Source organism: Pristiophorus japonicus, chromosome 12 (genome assembly GCF_044704955.1).
Source record: "Pristiophorus japonicus isolate sPriJap1 chromosome 12, sPriJap1.hap1, whole genome shotgun sequence".
NCBI classification, from domain to species: domain Eukaryota; kingdom Metazoa; phylum Chordata; class Chondrichthyes; family Pristiophoridae; genus Pristiophorus; species Pristiophorus japonicus.
Window position 1 is genome coordinate 198,461,606 of NC_091988.1, and position 18,477 is coordinate 198,480,082.

The following is an 18,477-nucleotide window of genomic DNA, read 5'->3' on the forward strand; positions in this document are numbered from 1 at the left end:
TCCAAACTTCCACCGCCCTGTGTGCGTAGAAGTGTTTCCGAAAAGACCTGGCACTAATTTTTACGCTCGGACCCCTGGTCCTAGACCCCAACCAGCAGAAATAATTTCTCTCCATCGACCCTATCCGTTCCCCTGACTATCTTGAATAAATCGATCAAATCATCCCTTAATCTTCTAAATTCCAGGAATACAACCTTGGGTTTTAAGATGGAGCAGAAGCAATGACGTCAGCACCAAAATTCCCATCTAATATTTAAACGCTATACATGTTCTAAAATACTAATCGCAGTGTGCTGGCCGGTCAGTAATCTAATCCACGGGGTCAGATGGCAGTTATACATCATTCTGGTGGCTGGTTGACACCATCATCCGAGCCGTTCAACTACAAGAAAGTCTTGCACCCAGCGGCATGCACCGCTTTACACGTCACATTTCCAAAAGGCCAGTCATTTTTTTGTTGGTGTCTTAAACCAGAAATTGACAAGAAACTGCCAATCCTCAAACCTCCTTCAGTCAACTTGCCTATTCCAATGCACTCCTGGCTGGCTTACCACGTTCTACCCTACGTAAACTGGAGGTGATCCAAAACTCGGCTGCCAGTGTCCCAACTCGCACCAAGTCCCGCTCACCCCTCGCCCCCGTGCTCACTGACCTACATTAATAAACGCCTGGATTTCAAAATTCTCATCCTTGCTTTCAAATCCCTCTTTGGCTCGCACCACCCCCCTCCCCTGGCGATGTTTGCGCTCCTCTAATTCTGCCTTCATCGCTCAACCATCAGTGGCCGTGCCTTCTGTAGCCTGGGCCCCAAGCTCTGGAATTCCCTCCCTAAACCTCACCACCTCTATTTCCTCCTTTAAGATGCTCCTTAAAACATACCTCTTTGACCAAGCTTTTGGTCACCTGCCCTAATTTCTCCTTATGCGGCTCGGTGTAAAATGTTTAAATCTCAATACACCTGTGAAGCGCCTTAGGATGTTTCACTATGTCAAATGCGCTATATAAATAGAAGTCATTCTCTGTCGTTTGCTGTGTAAGTCAGTATGAAGCAGTACAACACCCATTTTAGTGAAAGCAATCTCATGGAATCTCCACAACTTCAGTAAAATTTGGAGTGGTCCAGAATTGTCTTGACGTCGCATTGAGTGGCAGACCTCTCGGTGCCACGCTCTGGTGGCTCAGCGACCACCGGTCGCTGACATGCGAAGAGGCCAAGATGGTCACCTTGCAGTTGCTGCAGCCGCCACAGGGCCCGTGCCCCAGCTGGAGGAGGAGACAGCAACTCGGGCGTCAGACACCATCCCCGCCTGCAGTGACGACACCTTCCCCCGTTCCCCGGCCAAGCAACCCCGTCCTTCGCACAGGCCAATCGCTCGACCAATACGTGGGTTGTTCTGTAGCTACTCAGCAGCGAGGCACTGACCACACTCGACCAGCTCCGTTGAGCGGGCCACGTCGTCTGCATGTCCGACACGAGACTTCAAAGCAAGCGAGCCCCAGGTGGGCAGTGGAAACGCTTCAAGGACACCCTCAAAGCCTCCTTGACAAAGTGCAACATCCCCACCGACACCTGGGACTCCCTGGCCCATGACTGCTCAAAGTGGAGGGTAAACATCCGGGAGGGCGCCAAACAGAGAGTGTCTTCGCCGGGAGCACGCGCAAACAGCGGAAGGAGCGCATGACAATCCAGGCACCCCACCCACCCGTCCGTTCAATCCTCCCAACCTCAGAGCTGCCTGGTTGGTTCAAAGCCTTCCAGCAACTATTTCCCTCAAAGAGGAGGGGGGCAGATTTCAACCCCATCTGTGCAGAAGTGAAAGGGCGGGATTCTAAGCAGCGCCCAAAATCACCAGATGTTCTGGTACGGAAGGAGACTGACTATTTGGGCGTTGCTGGCTCCCCGTTGGATCCATCGACTCGAGTGCCATTTAAATAACTTTCTTCTCCCTCTAATTCCCTCTCAAAATGTTATGACGTGGCTTCAACAACCACTTGTGGTAAAACATTCCACATCATAATAACCACTGGCATGAAAAAAAGAATTCCAACTCCCTTTCATGGTTGGTAGTGCTAATTCTCAGAGTGCTGTTTATGCTGCAGCTGCGGTTGCAATTTTCAGGGATGGAAAAAAACCATCCTATTTACACTGGATCATCAAATCCCTCCATGGCCTCGCCCCTCCTGATCTCTAACCTCCTCCTCCGGCCCAATAACCCTCAGAGATCTCTTGTGCATCTCTGATTGATTGTTATCGCTTCACCATTGGGCAGCTGAAGGCACGGCTGCCAAGCTCTGGAATTCCCTCCCTACACTTTGCCGTCTCTCTATAAGCTCGTCCTTGAAGAGGCTCCTTAAAACCCAACTCGGAGCAAGCTTTTGGTCACCTGCCCCATGATCTGGCTCGGTGTTAGATTTTTGTTTGATCAACTTGCTCCTGTGAAGTGCCAGGGAACGCTTTACTTTGTTGAAAGGCGCGATGTAAATGCAAGTTGTTAGAAGCAGTTTCTACTGCACGTGCGGTTCAGGGACATCCATGGGTGCTCGGAATTGGTGCCAACCCAACTATGCACAACCTTCAATGCTCCTTAAAACCTACCTCTTTGACCAAGCTTTTGGTCACCTGTGCTAATTTCTACTTATGTGGCTCGGTGTCAAATTTATCTCATAATACTCCTGTGGTTTCACTATGTTAAAGGTGCTATATAAATACAAGTTGTGCTTGTTAAATAAACCAATGCAACCACTCAAACAGGCTGTGGGTAGAATGGCCACATTCGGTTAGGCTTGAGTGTACATTTTTTGTGGGCACGTTCTAATCGAGTACAATGCTAGCTCTTACCGTGACAACCTAACCAAAAGTCCAAAACTGTAATTCCATTACAACTCCCTCCTCAAACCTACCGGTTGAAAATAAAAATCTGGCCTACAGTACAGCGAGAAAGACAACTTGATGGCATAATGAGAGAGGAGAGAGAGAGAGAGAGAGAGAGAGAGAGAGAGAGAGTTTATCGTTTGGACAGCAGCATAAAGGGCATGTCAAATCCCAATGAACGGCTGCTACTGTGTCCACAGAGCACCATTAATCATAAGCAGCAGGCAGTGCAACCAACAGACAAAACTCAAAAGGGGCCAAGAGTTGCTCCTAAAGTCCGCCAGGATCGACAGAGCGGGCAACCTCATAGATCAACCACTTCCCCGCAGATCTTATAATCACTTCCTTTTTAGCAACCACAGTTAGATCGATCGGATATCTGCACTACGTCTGAAGGCTTTTAAAAACATGTGGGTTTTTTTTGCCTCTCCCAGGAGATCATCTGGTTTCGGGTGGGGATGGAGTGTTTTTGTTGTGATACATGAGGTATCGCAATTGTGGGAGACGGGCTCGATGGGCCAGACGGTCTTTACCTGTCCGTCATTTCTCATACGTTCATATGTACAGAAAAGGTCTGGTTTTGGCAACCCAAGGTGAACTGGCAGTGCACGAGCGATGTGAGGTGCCAATCGTCTGATCGATGGCACCCGTTTGCTCTAACCGTTCTCCCTGGCGGATCAAAGGTCGAGGGTGGCCTCACGTTCTGAAAGTCCAAATATACCACATCAACTGGTTCTCCCTTGTCCACTCTACTGGAAACATCCTCAAAAAATTCCAGAAGATTTGTCAAGCATGATTTCCCTTTCACAAATCCATGCTGACTTGGACCCATCATGTCACCTCTTTTCAAATGCACTGCTATGACATCCTTAATAATTGATTCCATCATTTTACCCACTACCGATGTCAGGCTGACCGGTCTATAATTCCCTGTTCTCTCAAAAAAGTGGGGTTACATTGGCTACCCTCCACTCGATAGAGTCAATGGAATGTTGGAAAATGACTGTCAATGCATCCGCTATTTCCAAGTCAAGGTGTTGGGTGCTTCCACCCCACACAAGTCCATCAGCGGTTAGGAAGGAGAGCAAGACGACTTGCATTTATACAGGGCCTTTGACTAACTCAGGATGTCCCAAAGTGCTTTTACAGCCAAAGAAGTCACTGTTGCAGTATGGGAAACGCGGCAACCAATTTGCGCACAGCAAGCTCCCACAAAAAGCAATGTTATAATGACCAGATAATCCATTAGGTGTTTGGTTGCGGGATAAGGTGTTAATTGTGGGATAAATATTGGCCAAGACACTGGGGAGAACTCTTTTGCTCCTCTTCGAAAAGTGCCATGGGGTGTTTTGCGTCCACCCAAGAAGGCAGACGCCACCAATCTTCCCACAAATCTACATCCTTTTTAAAACCCAAAACTTGTACTTCACCGAAAGACTTAATTTATCTCGTTTTCAACGCTGGTTCAATCTCGTTTTCAACACTGGTTCAAGCCTACACAGTAAGCCTTATAGTCGTTCTCAACACGAACAGCAAGACCCCCCACCCCCCCATCCTCACCCGGTTTATATGCCACAAGGTGACAAATGCCTTTTAGCAGCCAAAGGGTCAAACAAACCTCCAATCACGGTGTTTAAAAAAAAAACTTGGCTGCAGTTCCGCTCTCCTTTGTTTCGCTCGACAATGGCTTCTACTTTCATATTATTTACACTTGAAACAAAGTACAATGGTGGTGTGGGGGCGGGAAAGGGAGACATTGGCTCCCAGGCAGAGCTTACATCTGCCAGGCACTGGAGGGATGTAATGGGCTGAGATTCTATACATCCTCTTCAGCCCGTTTTGTCTGAAGATGAATAAAGTTTCTTTCCGGAAAACATTTAAGTCGAGGGCACCGGATTGGATTGCGTTCCCCTCCCCCTTGAGGCGTCTCAGAAGCATCTCAAAAGTGCAAAAGGCTGATCTCACGAGTGTGTAAAGCGGACCGAATATTGAATGGTCAGTGCCCTGCCCAATATTTGCCACTCAACCAACATCACTAAAAACCACAGTATCTGGTCATTAGCACGTTGTGGTGTGTGGGAGCTTGCTTTGCGCAAATTGCCTGCTCCGTTTCCCACATTACAACAGTGGCTACACTTCAGATGGACTTTATTGGCTGTATGGAGGTTGTAAACGTGGATATCATTGTCCCCTGGGTTACGGGGGGAGCAAAAACAATGCAGACGGCTCACTATTTGCTGTCCAGTGACTCAGCGTGTGGGTATTGTCTCCCGCGTTCTGTCCTCGCCCGAGAACAGCAGACGGGGCCTCGACTTAACGGCTCAATCCCAAAAGGCGGCACCTCCGACAGTGCAGCACTCCACTGGGAGTGTCAGCTTAGATTTTTTTTGCGCTAAAGTCCCTTGGGAGTGGGACTTGAACCCACAACCCTGACTGGGCACAGAGAGCCGGCACAGGCTCAGTGGGCCAATGGGCCGAACGGCCTCCGGCCATGCTGTTAACCATTCTACAATTCCTGCGGCACTGGGCGGCGAGGTTAAATATAAACATGCACAATAACATCATGCACCAATCACAGCCGGAGGGCATTCTCTACAAGCAAACATGCTGAGATTGTCAATACATGGCGCTGTGTCAGCAACACTCACCTTAAACCCAGAAAACTTTTGGAGTTGGGGGGGGGGGGGGGGGGGGGCGGTTGCTACCCCTTTAAGAGAGTGAGCAAGTGGTGTGGAATAGCTAATATAATTGTTGGAAGGATTTGCTGCACAATTTAATGAATTCTGGCACTTTGCCTTCTGGTGAAAGAATGTTTGGGAGCCACACCCCGTTCTGGAGAGGTACTTTGATACCTTGTGGAACAATTAAAAAAAAACACGTCAGGACTGGTCGGGGGTGGGTGTGTGAGGCCCATGCCCGAGGGCCCAGCACAGGAGTCAGACTCTGTGCCGAATCACACCACCACTCCAGCAAGAAAAAATGGGGGGTTTTCCCTCTTTTTTCCAGTATCTTTGGAGATAGAAAATGTTTCCCACAACCTGCTATTCCTGGTGGAGTGAAGATAGGCAATAATCCAGGAAGCCTCTTAAATTTTTAAAAAAAACAGCCCGAACTGATCGAGGTGCGAGAGAATTGGATTTTTGTTAAAGGGGGATGTTGCTTCATGGGTTCTTTGCTTAAGAATTCATAGCAACACGTTGCTATTAAGAACTAGTTAGTTTATTAACAAAGGTTTAACAATCACACTATACATTACCAGTTCATCCACTAGACTCACAACCATCTGCCTCATCGTGGATCCCCTGAACCCAACTGGCTGGGGTTTTATTGAGTCTTGTGAACATCACGGGACTGGCTAAGCCACTCACAACTCCAAAAACCTGTGAGCATACTCATCAGGTGCATACATTACAGGGGCATTTGCGCCATTAGATTCCCCACCCCCACCCCAATTCTCCTTTCCTCCATCTTCTGAAGGCTTACACAGTTCATCAGCCACTTTGCCCAAGAAAGCCACTCTTTGTCTACCTGGGCTCAGTGTGCACATCGCCAGCCACCTAGTCACCAGTGAGGAGCAGTACAATCCGAGCCAGATCCCGCCCGCGCCCCAACACCCATGGGTGCAATTCCCAGCAGAGAGTCGCTGGCTCGAGTGCGGGAGAACTCTGGCTGATTTTTGCCCCAGCCCCGTAGCCCAGGGCTTCAGAGACTCCATTGTAGAATCTCTACTGGGCACAGTGGCCGGGATCAACCAACTCAAAAGGAGAGAGTAGGGATGAATAAATGGATTTTCTGATCCTTCCGTCTTGGTGCCGAGGTACTAGCATGGTACTGGTTGGGCCATGTGGCCCGTTTCTGTAAAACTCATTAACGAGTTGAAAGGAGCCACTCTCAAACCTATCCTCACCTCAAGTACAAGTGGATCAGACAGAGTTCACAGCACAGAAACAGGCCGTTCGGCACAACGGGGTCCGTGCCGGTGTTTAAGCTCAACACGAGGCCCTCCCGACTCCCACCCTTCTTCATCTCACCCAGTCAGTATCACCTACTGCGATAGATTTTCTTGGGCAAATGGCGATTGAGCAGAACACTGAAACTGGCACAGCACCATTTGCACAATAAAGCAGGTGAACGGCAAAATAGTGAGGGGCTGGGAGAGAACTGTAGGAGAACAACGGTGGTCTCAAGGGACGAGATGGAGTTGAAGATCACACATCCCATACATGCCAACCAGCGCTTTAAGCCGACAGCCATTTTAATCCCTGCGTCAACAAAGATCATAAAAATATATATTTTTTTAAATCAACCAACACGTTCTTTGTAAACAAGAATGCCACCTGCTCAAACAGCAAAGGAACCACCTTCATATCACAAGACCCCCCAACATCCTGGTTCAAACTGCTTATCAAAGCAGCTGTGTTAAGCACTGGCACCAGGGCTGGCTTCCCAACTGAAAACAACTACTTGGAGCGCCAAGTATTTCACAGTTTAATCTGGAGGGACTGCATTCCATTGGCCGCTGTAAATAGCACCAGCTCTCACCGATAGCAACAGCCAGCAGCTCAGAAAGGGGGTCAGCGAGTCTGCAAGGCAGAGACTTCCTGCGTCGGCAGAGAATAAAGGGAGGGGACTAATCCCCACACCGGGAACGTTCGGATATCTGGCTGTGCAGCCCCACACTGAAGCGATGTAGTTCAAGCATGAACGTTTGGTCAAGACTAGCTTTACACAGCCACTTTCACAGCAAGATCTCCCGCCCCGCCTTGGCAACAGCCCAGATATGCGGGAGGTGGTGAACCTCATGTTAGAGAATCAGAAACGTTAAAGAGTAAAACTCTTCAGTAGAACTGGTCAACGGGGCAGTCAGAGCCCTGGCCATGCACGGGCTGGGAGGGTTGGGGGAGGAGTCAACCTGTTCAGTGCCCAACACTGCTGCCCTACACAGGAGGGGTGTACATTACAACACACTCTGTCGGCATGAATTACTAGCAACTCACTGCAGGATCCAAGAACGTGGCCTGTAGCTCGGTGGGTAGCACCCGAGTCGTGGGTTCGAGTCCCACTCCAGAGACGGAGCCCCATAATCTCATCAGAGGCAGTCCCTCGGAATCGAGGAAGACTTGCTTCCACTCTTAGCATGAGTTCTTAGGTGGCTAACAGTCCAATACAAGAACCACAGTCTCGGTCACAGTGGGACAGATAGTCGTTGAGGGAAAGGGTGGGTAGGGAGCCTGGTTTGCCGCACGCTCCTTCCGCTGCCTGCGCTTGATTTCTGCATGCTCTCAGTGACGAGACTCGAGGTGCTCAGCGCCCTCCCGGATGCACTTCCTCCACTTAGGGCGGTCTATGGCCAGGGACTCCCAGGTGTCAGTGGGGATGTCACACTTTATCAGGGAGGCTTTGAGGGTGTCCTTGTAACATAATCTAGGCTGACACTCTAGTGCAGTGCTGAGGGAGCCCTGCACTGTCGGAGGTGCCATCTTGCGGATGAGACATTAAACCGAGGCCCCGTCCGCTTTCTCATGTGGACATATATTTTAAAAAATCCCATGGCACTATTTCAAAGAAGAGCAGGGGAGTTTTCCCCGTGTCCTAGGGCCAATATCCCTCAACCAACGTCACTAAAACAGACTGCCCAGTCTGTTGCTGTTTGTGGGAGCTTGCTGTGCGCAAATTGCCTGCCACGTTTCCTACATTACAACAGTGACTACACTTCAAAGAATTCTGATGAAAGGTCATCGACCTCATTAACTTGGGTCCTCTCTCCATAGATGCTGCCTGGCCTGCTGACCAGCATTTTCAGTTCTACCTTAGTTACTTAATTAGCTGTAAAGTGCTTTGAGACATCCTGAAAGGCACTACATAAAGCAATTATTTCTTGGAAGTTAGTAAACAAAGCATAGTCACGCTATTGACAGAAGTCCCTCGCCCCACATCCAAAACAATGCAACCATACGTCACCATCACCACTTCAAAAGGAACTTGCCTTTGCGTAGTGCCTTTCCCTACCTCACGACATCCCAAAGCACTTCACAAGTCATTAAAAACATAAGAATTAGGAGCAGGAGCTGGCCATTCAGCCCCTCGAGCCTGCTCCGCCATTCAATGAGATCATGGTTGATCTTCTACCTTAACTCCACTTTCCCACCCGATCCCCATATCCCTCAATGCCAATAATATCCAAAAATCTATCTAGCTCGGTCTTGAATATACCGAATGACTAAGCATCCACAGCCCTCCAAAGAATTCCAAAGATTCACCAGCCTCAGTGAAGAAGTTTCTCCTTATCTCACTCCCAAATGGCCAACCCCTTTATTCAGAGACTGTGACCCCTGGTTCTAGACTCCCCAGTCAGGGGAAACACCCTCCCTGCATTTACCCTGTCAAGCCCTGTAAGAATTTTGTATGTTTCAAAGAGATCATCTCTCATTCTTCTAAACTCTATAGAGAATATAGGCCTAGTCTGCAAGAACAGGGCCAGGTGAGGGAACAGCATGCAACTCCCCACCCTCCTGTGTTCTTCCCCTGGGTCACTGGAGCCTGCTCAGGTTTTCTTGCTTCAGTTGCTACCAGCCAAATAGGTATTAAGGGATCTGGAACCAAAAGAAAGACTTTGCCTTTATATAGCGCCTTTCTCGATCACCGGACATCCCAAAGCGCTCAACGGCCAATGAAGTACCTTGGAAGTGAAGTCGCTGTTGTAATATGGGAAATGCAGCAGCCAATTTGTGCACAGCAAGCTCCCACACACAGCAATGTGATAATGGCCAGATTATCTGTTTTAGTGATGTTGATTGAGGGATTAAATATTGGCCAGGACACCGGGGATAACTCCTCTGCTCTTCTTCAAAATAGTGCCATGGGATCTTTTGTGTCCGCTCGAGAGGGCAGACGGGGCCTCGATTTAACATCTCATCCGAAAGATGGCACCTCCGACACTGTAGTACTCCCTCAGCCTGGATTTGTGTGCTCCAGTGTCTGGAGTGGAACTTGAGCCCGCAACCTTCTGACTCAGAGGCGAGAGTGTGCTGCCCACTGAGCCACAGCTGACACCGGCATCTGGAACCAAGGCGCGTAAATGGAATCAAGAAACAGATCAGCAAATTGAACAGCAGAACAGCCTCATCATGTCCCCATTCACACACATGTCCTGAATCTCATTATACCTCAGCCATCCAAGCGTCTCGTATCCTATTCGAATACTTACTGCGTGGTTTTTTTGTTTACCCTTTTCCTTTGTAATTTTTTTTTTTTTTTTAAAGTTGCTTATTTGGAACATCTTCCAGTTCAGAGGAAGGGTCCACACCCAAATGTTAACCCGTCCCTCCCCATCTCTCGCTGCGCCCTCCACAGATGCTGCCAGAGTTGGAGTGTGTTTCCCACATGGTGCGCTGCTATTGCTGGAACAGGCGAGGTTTTGGTTGACTTGGACATCCCGAGGTTGTGAAAGGCGCTACATAATTGCAAGTTCTCTCTTTTTGAACTCCGCTGCTATCCTCGAGTGTCGAGGCCAACGCGTGAAAGAATGGAAAGGACCCAATGGAACTCCAGCACCTTCAGCAGAGCGGGGAGTGGGGGGGCGGGGGGGGGGGGGTGAGATGCATTTTTATTTTGTTTCAAGACCGAACTTGAATGCACTCTGCCAAACATCCTACAGCACAATCCCGCCTGGATCAATTTCTCCGTACGAGCTCTGCACTCCCACTGGCCAACCGCTATTGCGAAAGTCTTTCACTTGGAACTTTGCTGAACTTAAACCTCTTCCCTTCCCCCCCCCCCCACAACCGTTCCTTCTGCTGACCGCTCGAAGGTGTCCTTTGCCACCTTGCTGCACATTACTGGCTCCTGGAGCACTGCAACCTGGTCAGCCGAGAGTGCATGGTTTTAGAATACAGACACTGGAAATCACCCAACCATGTAAAAATTTGCTGACGCATGGGCAGGCATTTCTGCAATGCTGGTCGTGTTACAGCACTGTGACTGACTGGCATCACAGTACAACGCTTCAGTCTGCTTCATACATGGACACCGGCCACAGAATCCGCCAGACTGGGGGAAGAAATAGTTTCACAATATTAGTGGAAACTACACTCCAAGAAGTGGCAGGCTAAGTCTACAAGCTGTTAAATGCTCCCAAGGACCACACAGTTAATACAAACTAGTCCTACAAGCCCATACATGTCAACCAACAACTTGAATTCTGAGGCTGAGGGGAGACCTTATTGAGGTGTATAAAATTTATGAGGGGCCTGGATAGAGTGGCTAGGAAGGACCTATTTCCCTTAGCAGAGGGGGTCAATAACCAGGTGGCATAGAATTAAAGTAATTGGTTTAGAGGAGAGTTGAGGGAATTTTTTTTCCACCCAGAGGGTGGTGGGGGTCTGGCACTCACTGCCTGAAAGGGTGGTAGAGGCAGAAACCTTCACCACATTTAAAAAAGTACCTGGATGTGCACCTGAAGAGCCGTAACCTTCAGGGCTACGGACGTAGAGCTGGAAAGTGGGATTAGGCTGGATAGCTGTTTGCCGGCTGGCACGGACATGATGGGCCGAATGGCCTCCTTCCGTGCTGTAAACTTCTATGATTCTATGATCAATTCATAGACGAGTGCCTTTAAATTAGCAAGAGCATCCCAAGGTGGTTGGTTCATAGGAGCATAGTCTGACACAATTGACACTGAACCACAATGATGAGGGCAAGAGCTTGGTTAAAGAATTTTTTTAAAGAAGAGCGACTTACAGGAGGAGAGAGAGAAGTAGAGGTATTTAGGGAGGGAAGTCCAGGGATTTGGGACCAAGCAGCTAAAGGCACAGTCACATTTTAAGCTGATGTCCATTTCATCCCATCGGCAAATATGTGCAGATGACACAAAACTTCTAAGTGTAGTCAACAGCAAGGAAAATAGTAATAGACTTCAAGAGGACACAGACAGGCTGCTGGAATGGGCGGACATATGGCAGATGCAATTTAATGCAGGAAAGCATGAGGCGATGGGAAGAATGGAATGATGCAATACATGCCAGAGAGGGGAGTGGGACTAACTGGTTTGCTCTTCGAAAGGGCCGGCCCAGACGTGGCAGGCTGAACGGCCTCCTTCCGTGCTGTACTATGCTATGATTTTACAGGAGGGGCAGGAGAATCTTTTCCACAGGAATTGGGAGGTGTTCAGTGCCAACCAATTAGCTCAGTTGGACAGCAAGATTTCACCTCACCAGAAGCAGACATGACGTCACTACATTCCTCCCTCTGATTTCTCCCACACTGCGTTCCAAACAAGCTCCAGATTCATTAGTTTAATTTAAGAGTCACCGGTGTGTTCATTTCGCTTTAGCCCCCACAGTGAAGTTCTACAGAACAAAGACTTCTGGAGCATGCCTGGCTGTGGAGCGAAGGCTTGTTTTCAGCAATAGCCACAACCGTCTAAAATTGAGGCAATACAATAAAGGCAGGATTTTTAGTGAGCATCTCCTGACGTTACCGCAAGAGGTTGTATGGAAGTGTGTACAACTACTTAATTAGGTTTAATATACTTCTAACGCTTTCCACCATACATTCTTTTAGATATGAAAGCAAATTGCAGTAGTTTATGAAATTCACCAAACTAAGAGTCAAAAAACCAAATGCTCCCTGGGAGATACAACTCCACAGCTCGCCCCTAAAAACATTCTTTCTGCACTCGTCACCTTTAAGTCAACCATTGCTGTAGCTACACTTAGTGTACATTAGGCTTTTCCTACCCCTGCATTTAAAAAAAGATGTCAAGCACACCTAAAGCTTATTTATGACAAATTCATGTCCCACTGCACTTTGTGTAGCTTAATTTCGCGAGGTGTGGTGAAACCAGCATTCACTGCTGTTTGAGCCGTTCAGATTTTGTTTTTAAACTCACATCGTTATTTTTTTTTTTTGAAGTTGTCGGTTAAGATTTTGGTTGCTTTCTCGGTGTGTATGCAAACAATCCAAGGACAAAATCCATTGGGATCCAATAGCGAGTTGTGATAACCACTTCTGGCGATGGCATCAGATCCAGCCCAAAGTAACGGAATCAGCGCCTCTACTGGCAGCAATGGTGACAGTTCAGTGGGTAGCACTCTTGCCTTGGAGTCAGAAGGTTGTGGGCTCATGTCCTACTCCAGGAGGCTGAAGCACAAAAACCTAGGGCAGTGCTGAGAGAGCGCTGCACTGTCGGAGGTGCCAGGCACAAAAGATCCCATGACACTATCCTCGAAGAAGAGGAGTCCTCCCTGATGTCCTGACCAATATTTATCATTGCTCTTTGTGGGAGCTTGCTGTGCACAAAGTGGCTGCTGCGTTTCCTACATTATAACAGCGACGACCAAAAGTACTTCATTGGCTGTAAAGTGCTTTGGGATATACTTTACTCTGAACCTTTGATGCTGACATTGTGTATGTAAAATAAGAAAGTGGTCCAATTTCCCCAGCACTAATCACTCACCTTTAGAATTATAAAAACACTTTAAGGGTGAAAGTTAGCCTTGGATGTTTAAAAAAAAAAATTCAGACTTGGATGGTTGCACTCGACTATCCTGCTTAAGCGCGATGAACCTCAGACAATATTAGTCTGTAATATTTGGAAGCTTATTCAGCATCAAAAATAATTCCATATCTTGCAACTCCACCCCACTCATTAGAGCAGATCTACGCAACGCAGAAATCACTGACCACATCACAGGCTGGGAATTAACCTCGGAGGAGACAATCGACTCAAACTTGGATACATCAGCTGAACGCCTGGAGTCTGTAAACTTCTGGAACACAGGAACAGGAGACCTTTCAGCCCCTCAAGCCTGTTCTGCCATTCAATTAGATCATGGCCAATCTGTAGCTCGCCTTGGTTCCATAACCCTTAATACCCTCAATTATCCAAGATCCGTTTCCTCTGAAGTCAAAGAAAAAATTATTTTTACTAAACCCGCATTAGGCTTGCAAAATGAATTTTAATCTCGGCACTGAAACACTTTGGAATGTTTTGGGAGATGCATCGCTATACAAATGCAAGTTCTTTCAACTTTATACACAGAAGAAAAAAAAACACATTTGCTCTTTCGCACGGAGGCTCGCCCAAAGCATTTACGAGTAGATTTACAATTCCACCCCAGGCTGGGCAGGCCAGATATTCAAAACACAGCTCCAATTACACAATGTTGCTCTGCCATTTAAGCTGCATAACCTGCTTGGGCATTTCACTACTGTAAATCAGGTGATGTTCAAATGGTTTCTAAACCTCAGCTAGAATCAATAACCAACAGAAGGTTGAGCTTAAAAACAGGCAAACAAACTCTTGCGACACGAGTGCTACAAGTAGTAAAGTCAAGGCTAGGGTACCAACATATGTGCCAACTCGATCCAAACTATTGACTGTCCTAACCAGTAAAGAACATCACGGGGCAGGGGGTGAGGGAAATGCATTGATCACCTTTGGGTTTAAAAACTTATTGAGTTCTGTTCCCCTTTGCGAATAGTGTCTGCACATCCTGCAGTTATCTCCCATCCAAGTTATCGCTATGGAAACAATTGGTGCTACCTCGTTTAGATGGTCCCTTCCAATGGCACAAAGGCTACCGGGCTGAAGGATCACAGCCTTCCATTAAACAGGCTTCGATAAACTTTTCTTATGTGTTGACCAAACACTACACAGCTAGGCTGTGATAAATGGCGTTCTTGCACATGGAAACAGCAGAGGCCAGTATCACAGTGAAAGTGACACTGTACCTCCCAAATTGTCAGTTTTCCTCTAAGTATAGCATAGCGCAAAAGAACAATTCCTTTTAATTGAAACTCTTACTGGTTTACACGGGCAGTTTAACAAGAGAATTTTTCCATCACTCTTCACACAGGGGAAATCACACCCCAGTGTCTCTCAAATAACTGTGGCTAACTTTTTAAAATGCAGGAATTCCTGGAATGCTAATACATAGGACGTTTCCAGCAACTTTATAAATTATTGGGTCATTACATTATATGCATGACAGGCCAGCCTGTGCTTCAGGCTGCAAGTACCATTCCAACACTACAGTCCCATCATGGCTCGGTAGAGATTGATAGATAAAAGCAGCTTTTTAAAAACATCAAATGTGGAAACGTTGAGATGGTTTTAAAAGCTCGTTTCAAAATCCAAGACACCAGGGCTACATCAAATGCAGGAGAGTGGGCGGAGGTGGGGATAAGTTATAGTTATTCTCTTTCCCCTCCCATCGCCATGTTGCCTGGTAACAAGGCGAGTGAGCTCATCCTGAATACCACTTGGACTCTTACCAATTCAGGGAGGAGGAGGAGGAGGAGACAGTGCAGACACTACTGGCAAGAGGGGGCAAAACTCCTTACATTTTTTTAAGCCCAAACGTGCAGTCTTCAGACCCCACCCTTCTCAGTAGAAGTCAAAAACTTAGAAAAGACAGACCAATACAAATCAAAAAGATCTTTTGAGAACCAATACCCTTCTGTGATGTTTCGGAAATCTTCATTTTCACAAATTTCCAATTGGTGAAATAGTCAGCGACAGCCAATGCCGCAACAGAGGATTACATTGAAATATTACCAAACCATTTCATTTCGGGTACACTTTTTCCATTCTATGTTTTCCCGTGTGTAGTTTCAAAATACTGCAACACACAGAATAACTGTGCGTGTGCAAAAAATGCCAGTAAAAGGCAACCTGTAACTTTCCACAGAGAATTGGATATATATTTGAAAAGGAAACATTTACAGGGTGATGGGGAAAGAGCATGTTTTTTTCTGGGGGGGGGGGGGGGGGGGAAGAAAGTGAGCCTAATTGGATTGCTCTATCAAAGAGCCGGCACAGGCATGATGAGCCAAACGACCGTCCTCCTGTGTGGTGTGACTCTGTCCACAGCAAATCCCGCACTGTTCTACTCTTTGACCCAGATGCCAGTTTAGTTGCGAAACCATACAAAATAAAACTTTCTTTAGAAAAGTACTTTGAGCAAGGTTGGGGATCACGCCTTGCGTTGCTACATACTTAGTCCAGCGCATTGCAACAATGTAATAACCCACACTGCGGGGGCAATTCAGTGTAGCACTAAAATGTGACTATTAAAACACTGGAATATTCAAAAAAAAAGTTACCACTTGAGGAAAATGTTCATGTATGATTTAAATGCATCCATAACATAGCAAGATTAAAAGTTCTTATAAATGACTAAAAGATTACTGTTAACAGAGATACATGTGGCACCAGACAGATTAATATAAATGTATATAATACAGAATGTTAAGCTGAGAGAGTTAGATGAAGAAAGACGGGAGGAGGCATAAACGCTGGCATGGACTGGTCGGGCCAAACATCAGATGTAAAATGATAAACAAGTGCACCATTTACCTTTCACTCCCCTCCAAAAAGGGGTATTTATCCATTCCTGCACCTAAAGTCAAGATGGGACACTGCCATTATACCCCAGCATGAGGATCAAGAGATTGCTGGGGGGGGGGGGGGGGTCTTGTACATTATGTCCTTTCTCTCTACCCCCCCCCCCAGTACATTATGTCCCCCTCTCTCTCTTCCCCCCCCCAATACATTATGTCCCCCTCTCGCTACTCCCCCCTAGTACATTATGTCCCCCTCTCTACTCCCCCCCCATACATTATGTCTCTCTCTCTCCTCCCCCCAGTACATTATGTCCCCCTCTCTCTCTACTCCCCCCAGTACATTGTGTCCCCCTCTCTCTCTACCCCCCCAGTACATTATGTCCCCCTCTCTCTCTACTACTCCCCCCAGTACATTATGTCCCCCTCTCTCTCTACTACTCCCCCCAGTACATTATGTCCCCCTCTCTCTCTACTACTCCCCCCAGTACATTATGTCCCCCTCTCTCTCTACTACTCCCCCCAGTACATTATGTCCCCTCTCTCTCTCTACTCCCCCCCAGTACATGATGTCCCCCTCTCTCTCTACTCCCCCCCAGTACATGATGTCCCCCTCTCTCTCTACTCCCCCCCAGTACATGATGTCCCCCTCTCTCTCTACTCCCCCCCAGTACATGATGTCCCCCTCTCTCTCTACTCCCCCCCAGTACATGATGTCCCCCTCTCTCTCTACCCACCCAACTATATTATGTCCCCCTCTCTCTCTACCCCCCTCCCAGTACATTATGTCCCTCTCTCTCTACCCCCCTCCCAGTACATTATGTCCCCCCCCCCAGTTCATTCCGTTCCCCCCTCTCTACCCAAAGCCCCTTCAAATCCTCCCCCCAACTCTTGAAAAGGCGACTACACTTTGGGGAGCGGGCAAACACATTCAGAGCACGTTCCAAATGACCTCCGCTCCCATGCCTGGTTTCTATGTGCTGTGATTTTGATTCGAAAGTCACGTTTCAAGCCCTCTCCAACACAGATACTGCGGGCGGGGGGCGATAGGGGCATTGGCAACTTTTACCGCAGTTAACGAAAAGGTAGAGGCGTGGAGCGGTGACCGATGTCATTTCATGAGTAGGGTCGTTAAGTTACGGCAAAGTCAGACACATATCTCGGATTGTCGTTAAATGAGGAATTTAATGCCCCTCCCCCAAACCGTCCACGAATTAAACCCGGAGCAGTAAAGAAAAGCCTCTAAAAAAAAACGCAGATTCCACTGAACTATTTAACTGCACCAACTTCTGGCTCATTTAATCGATTAAAAAAAAAATCGATTAAAATAGGGTTAAAAGATCGAAATAGCGGGACCGAGGATTCCAAACGGGTCTTTAAAATACATTTTTTTTTAAAAAACAAAGTTTAAAAAAAGTAAATAAATCGATTGCAAAAACTCCTAATCTCCAGTAATCCCGACCCTTGTCCAAGGCTGTTTACTTGCTCCCGGGTTAGGAAGAAAGAATCGATTTTTACATTATATTAAATATAAATATTATATATATAATATTATATATATAGATAGATAGGTTAATAGTTGTCAGTACTTACCGTCTTGGCCGAAGAGGTTCCCAATGTGGAGACCATCAACAACGAAACTAGCGCCCAGATTTTCCACATTTTCTTGAAACTTTCCGATAAAGTCTCCTAAACTTTAATGGGGGTTGTTTTTTTTTTGCCTTCTCTCTCTCTCTGTCGGTTTTAATTTCCTCCTCCGATTCCTTCCCCCCCTCCCTTTTTCTTTTTGCTGTTGATGTGCGAGTTTGGCGAAACTTGGTCCGAAATTGCGAACGAATTTCTGCGTCAGTTTCCCTGTGTGTATCTTGGTCTTGTTGCAATTTTCAGTCTCGGCAACAATTGCTGAGTAACACGCCTGAAACTGACTCGAGTAGCAGACTGCTTCTGCAATGCCTCCTGCCTGTGCTTTTATACACCGCCTCCTCTGTCTCTGTCTCCGCCTCTCCGGTACGTGGCTTACGTGAAGGCTCCTCTACCTCAGCATTGCGACGCACAGGGCTGAGTTGTGTCATGGAAAAAAAATGCTTTCACTTCCTCCCTCCCACTTTTTTTTTGGCTGACATAAAAAAAACGAAACGCACACTGGAAGATCTCGCAGCACCTTGCGTGAGATTTCCATGGACAGACAAGGAAAAAAAGATCATTTATTAAAAGATCGTTCGTTCAATTGTTCCAGGCCAAGTCTGCCCTTCCTGTAAACT

General features: G+C 47.2%; 1 protein-coding gene across 1 annotated transcript in view; it reads right to left on the reverse strand.

The window, feature by feature from the left end:
* sdc4 (syndecan 4) overlaps positions 1-18,168 on the reverse strand; it is a 32,033-nt gene extending 13,865 nt beyond the window's left edge. The window contains exon 1 of the mRNA XM_070896402.1: positions 17,810-18,168. Coding sequence (XP_070752503.1) covers positions 17,810-17,878 — 69 coding nt within the window. The 5' untranslated portion in view covers positions 17,879-18,168. The remainder of the gene's footprint in view (positions 1-17,809) is intronic.
* Positions 18,169-18,477: the final 309 nt, after the last annotated feature.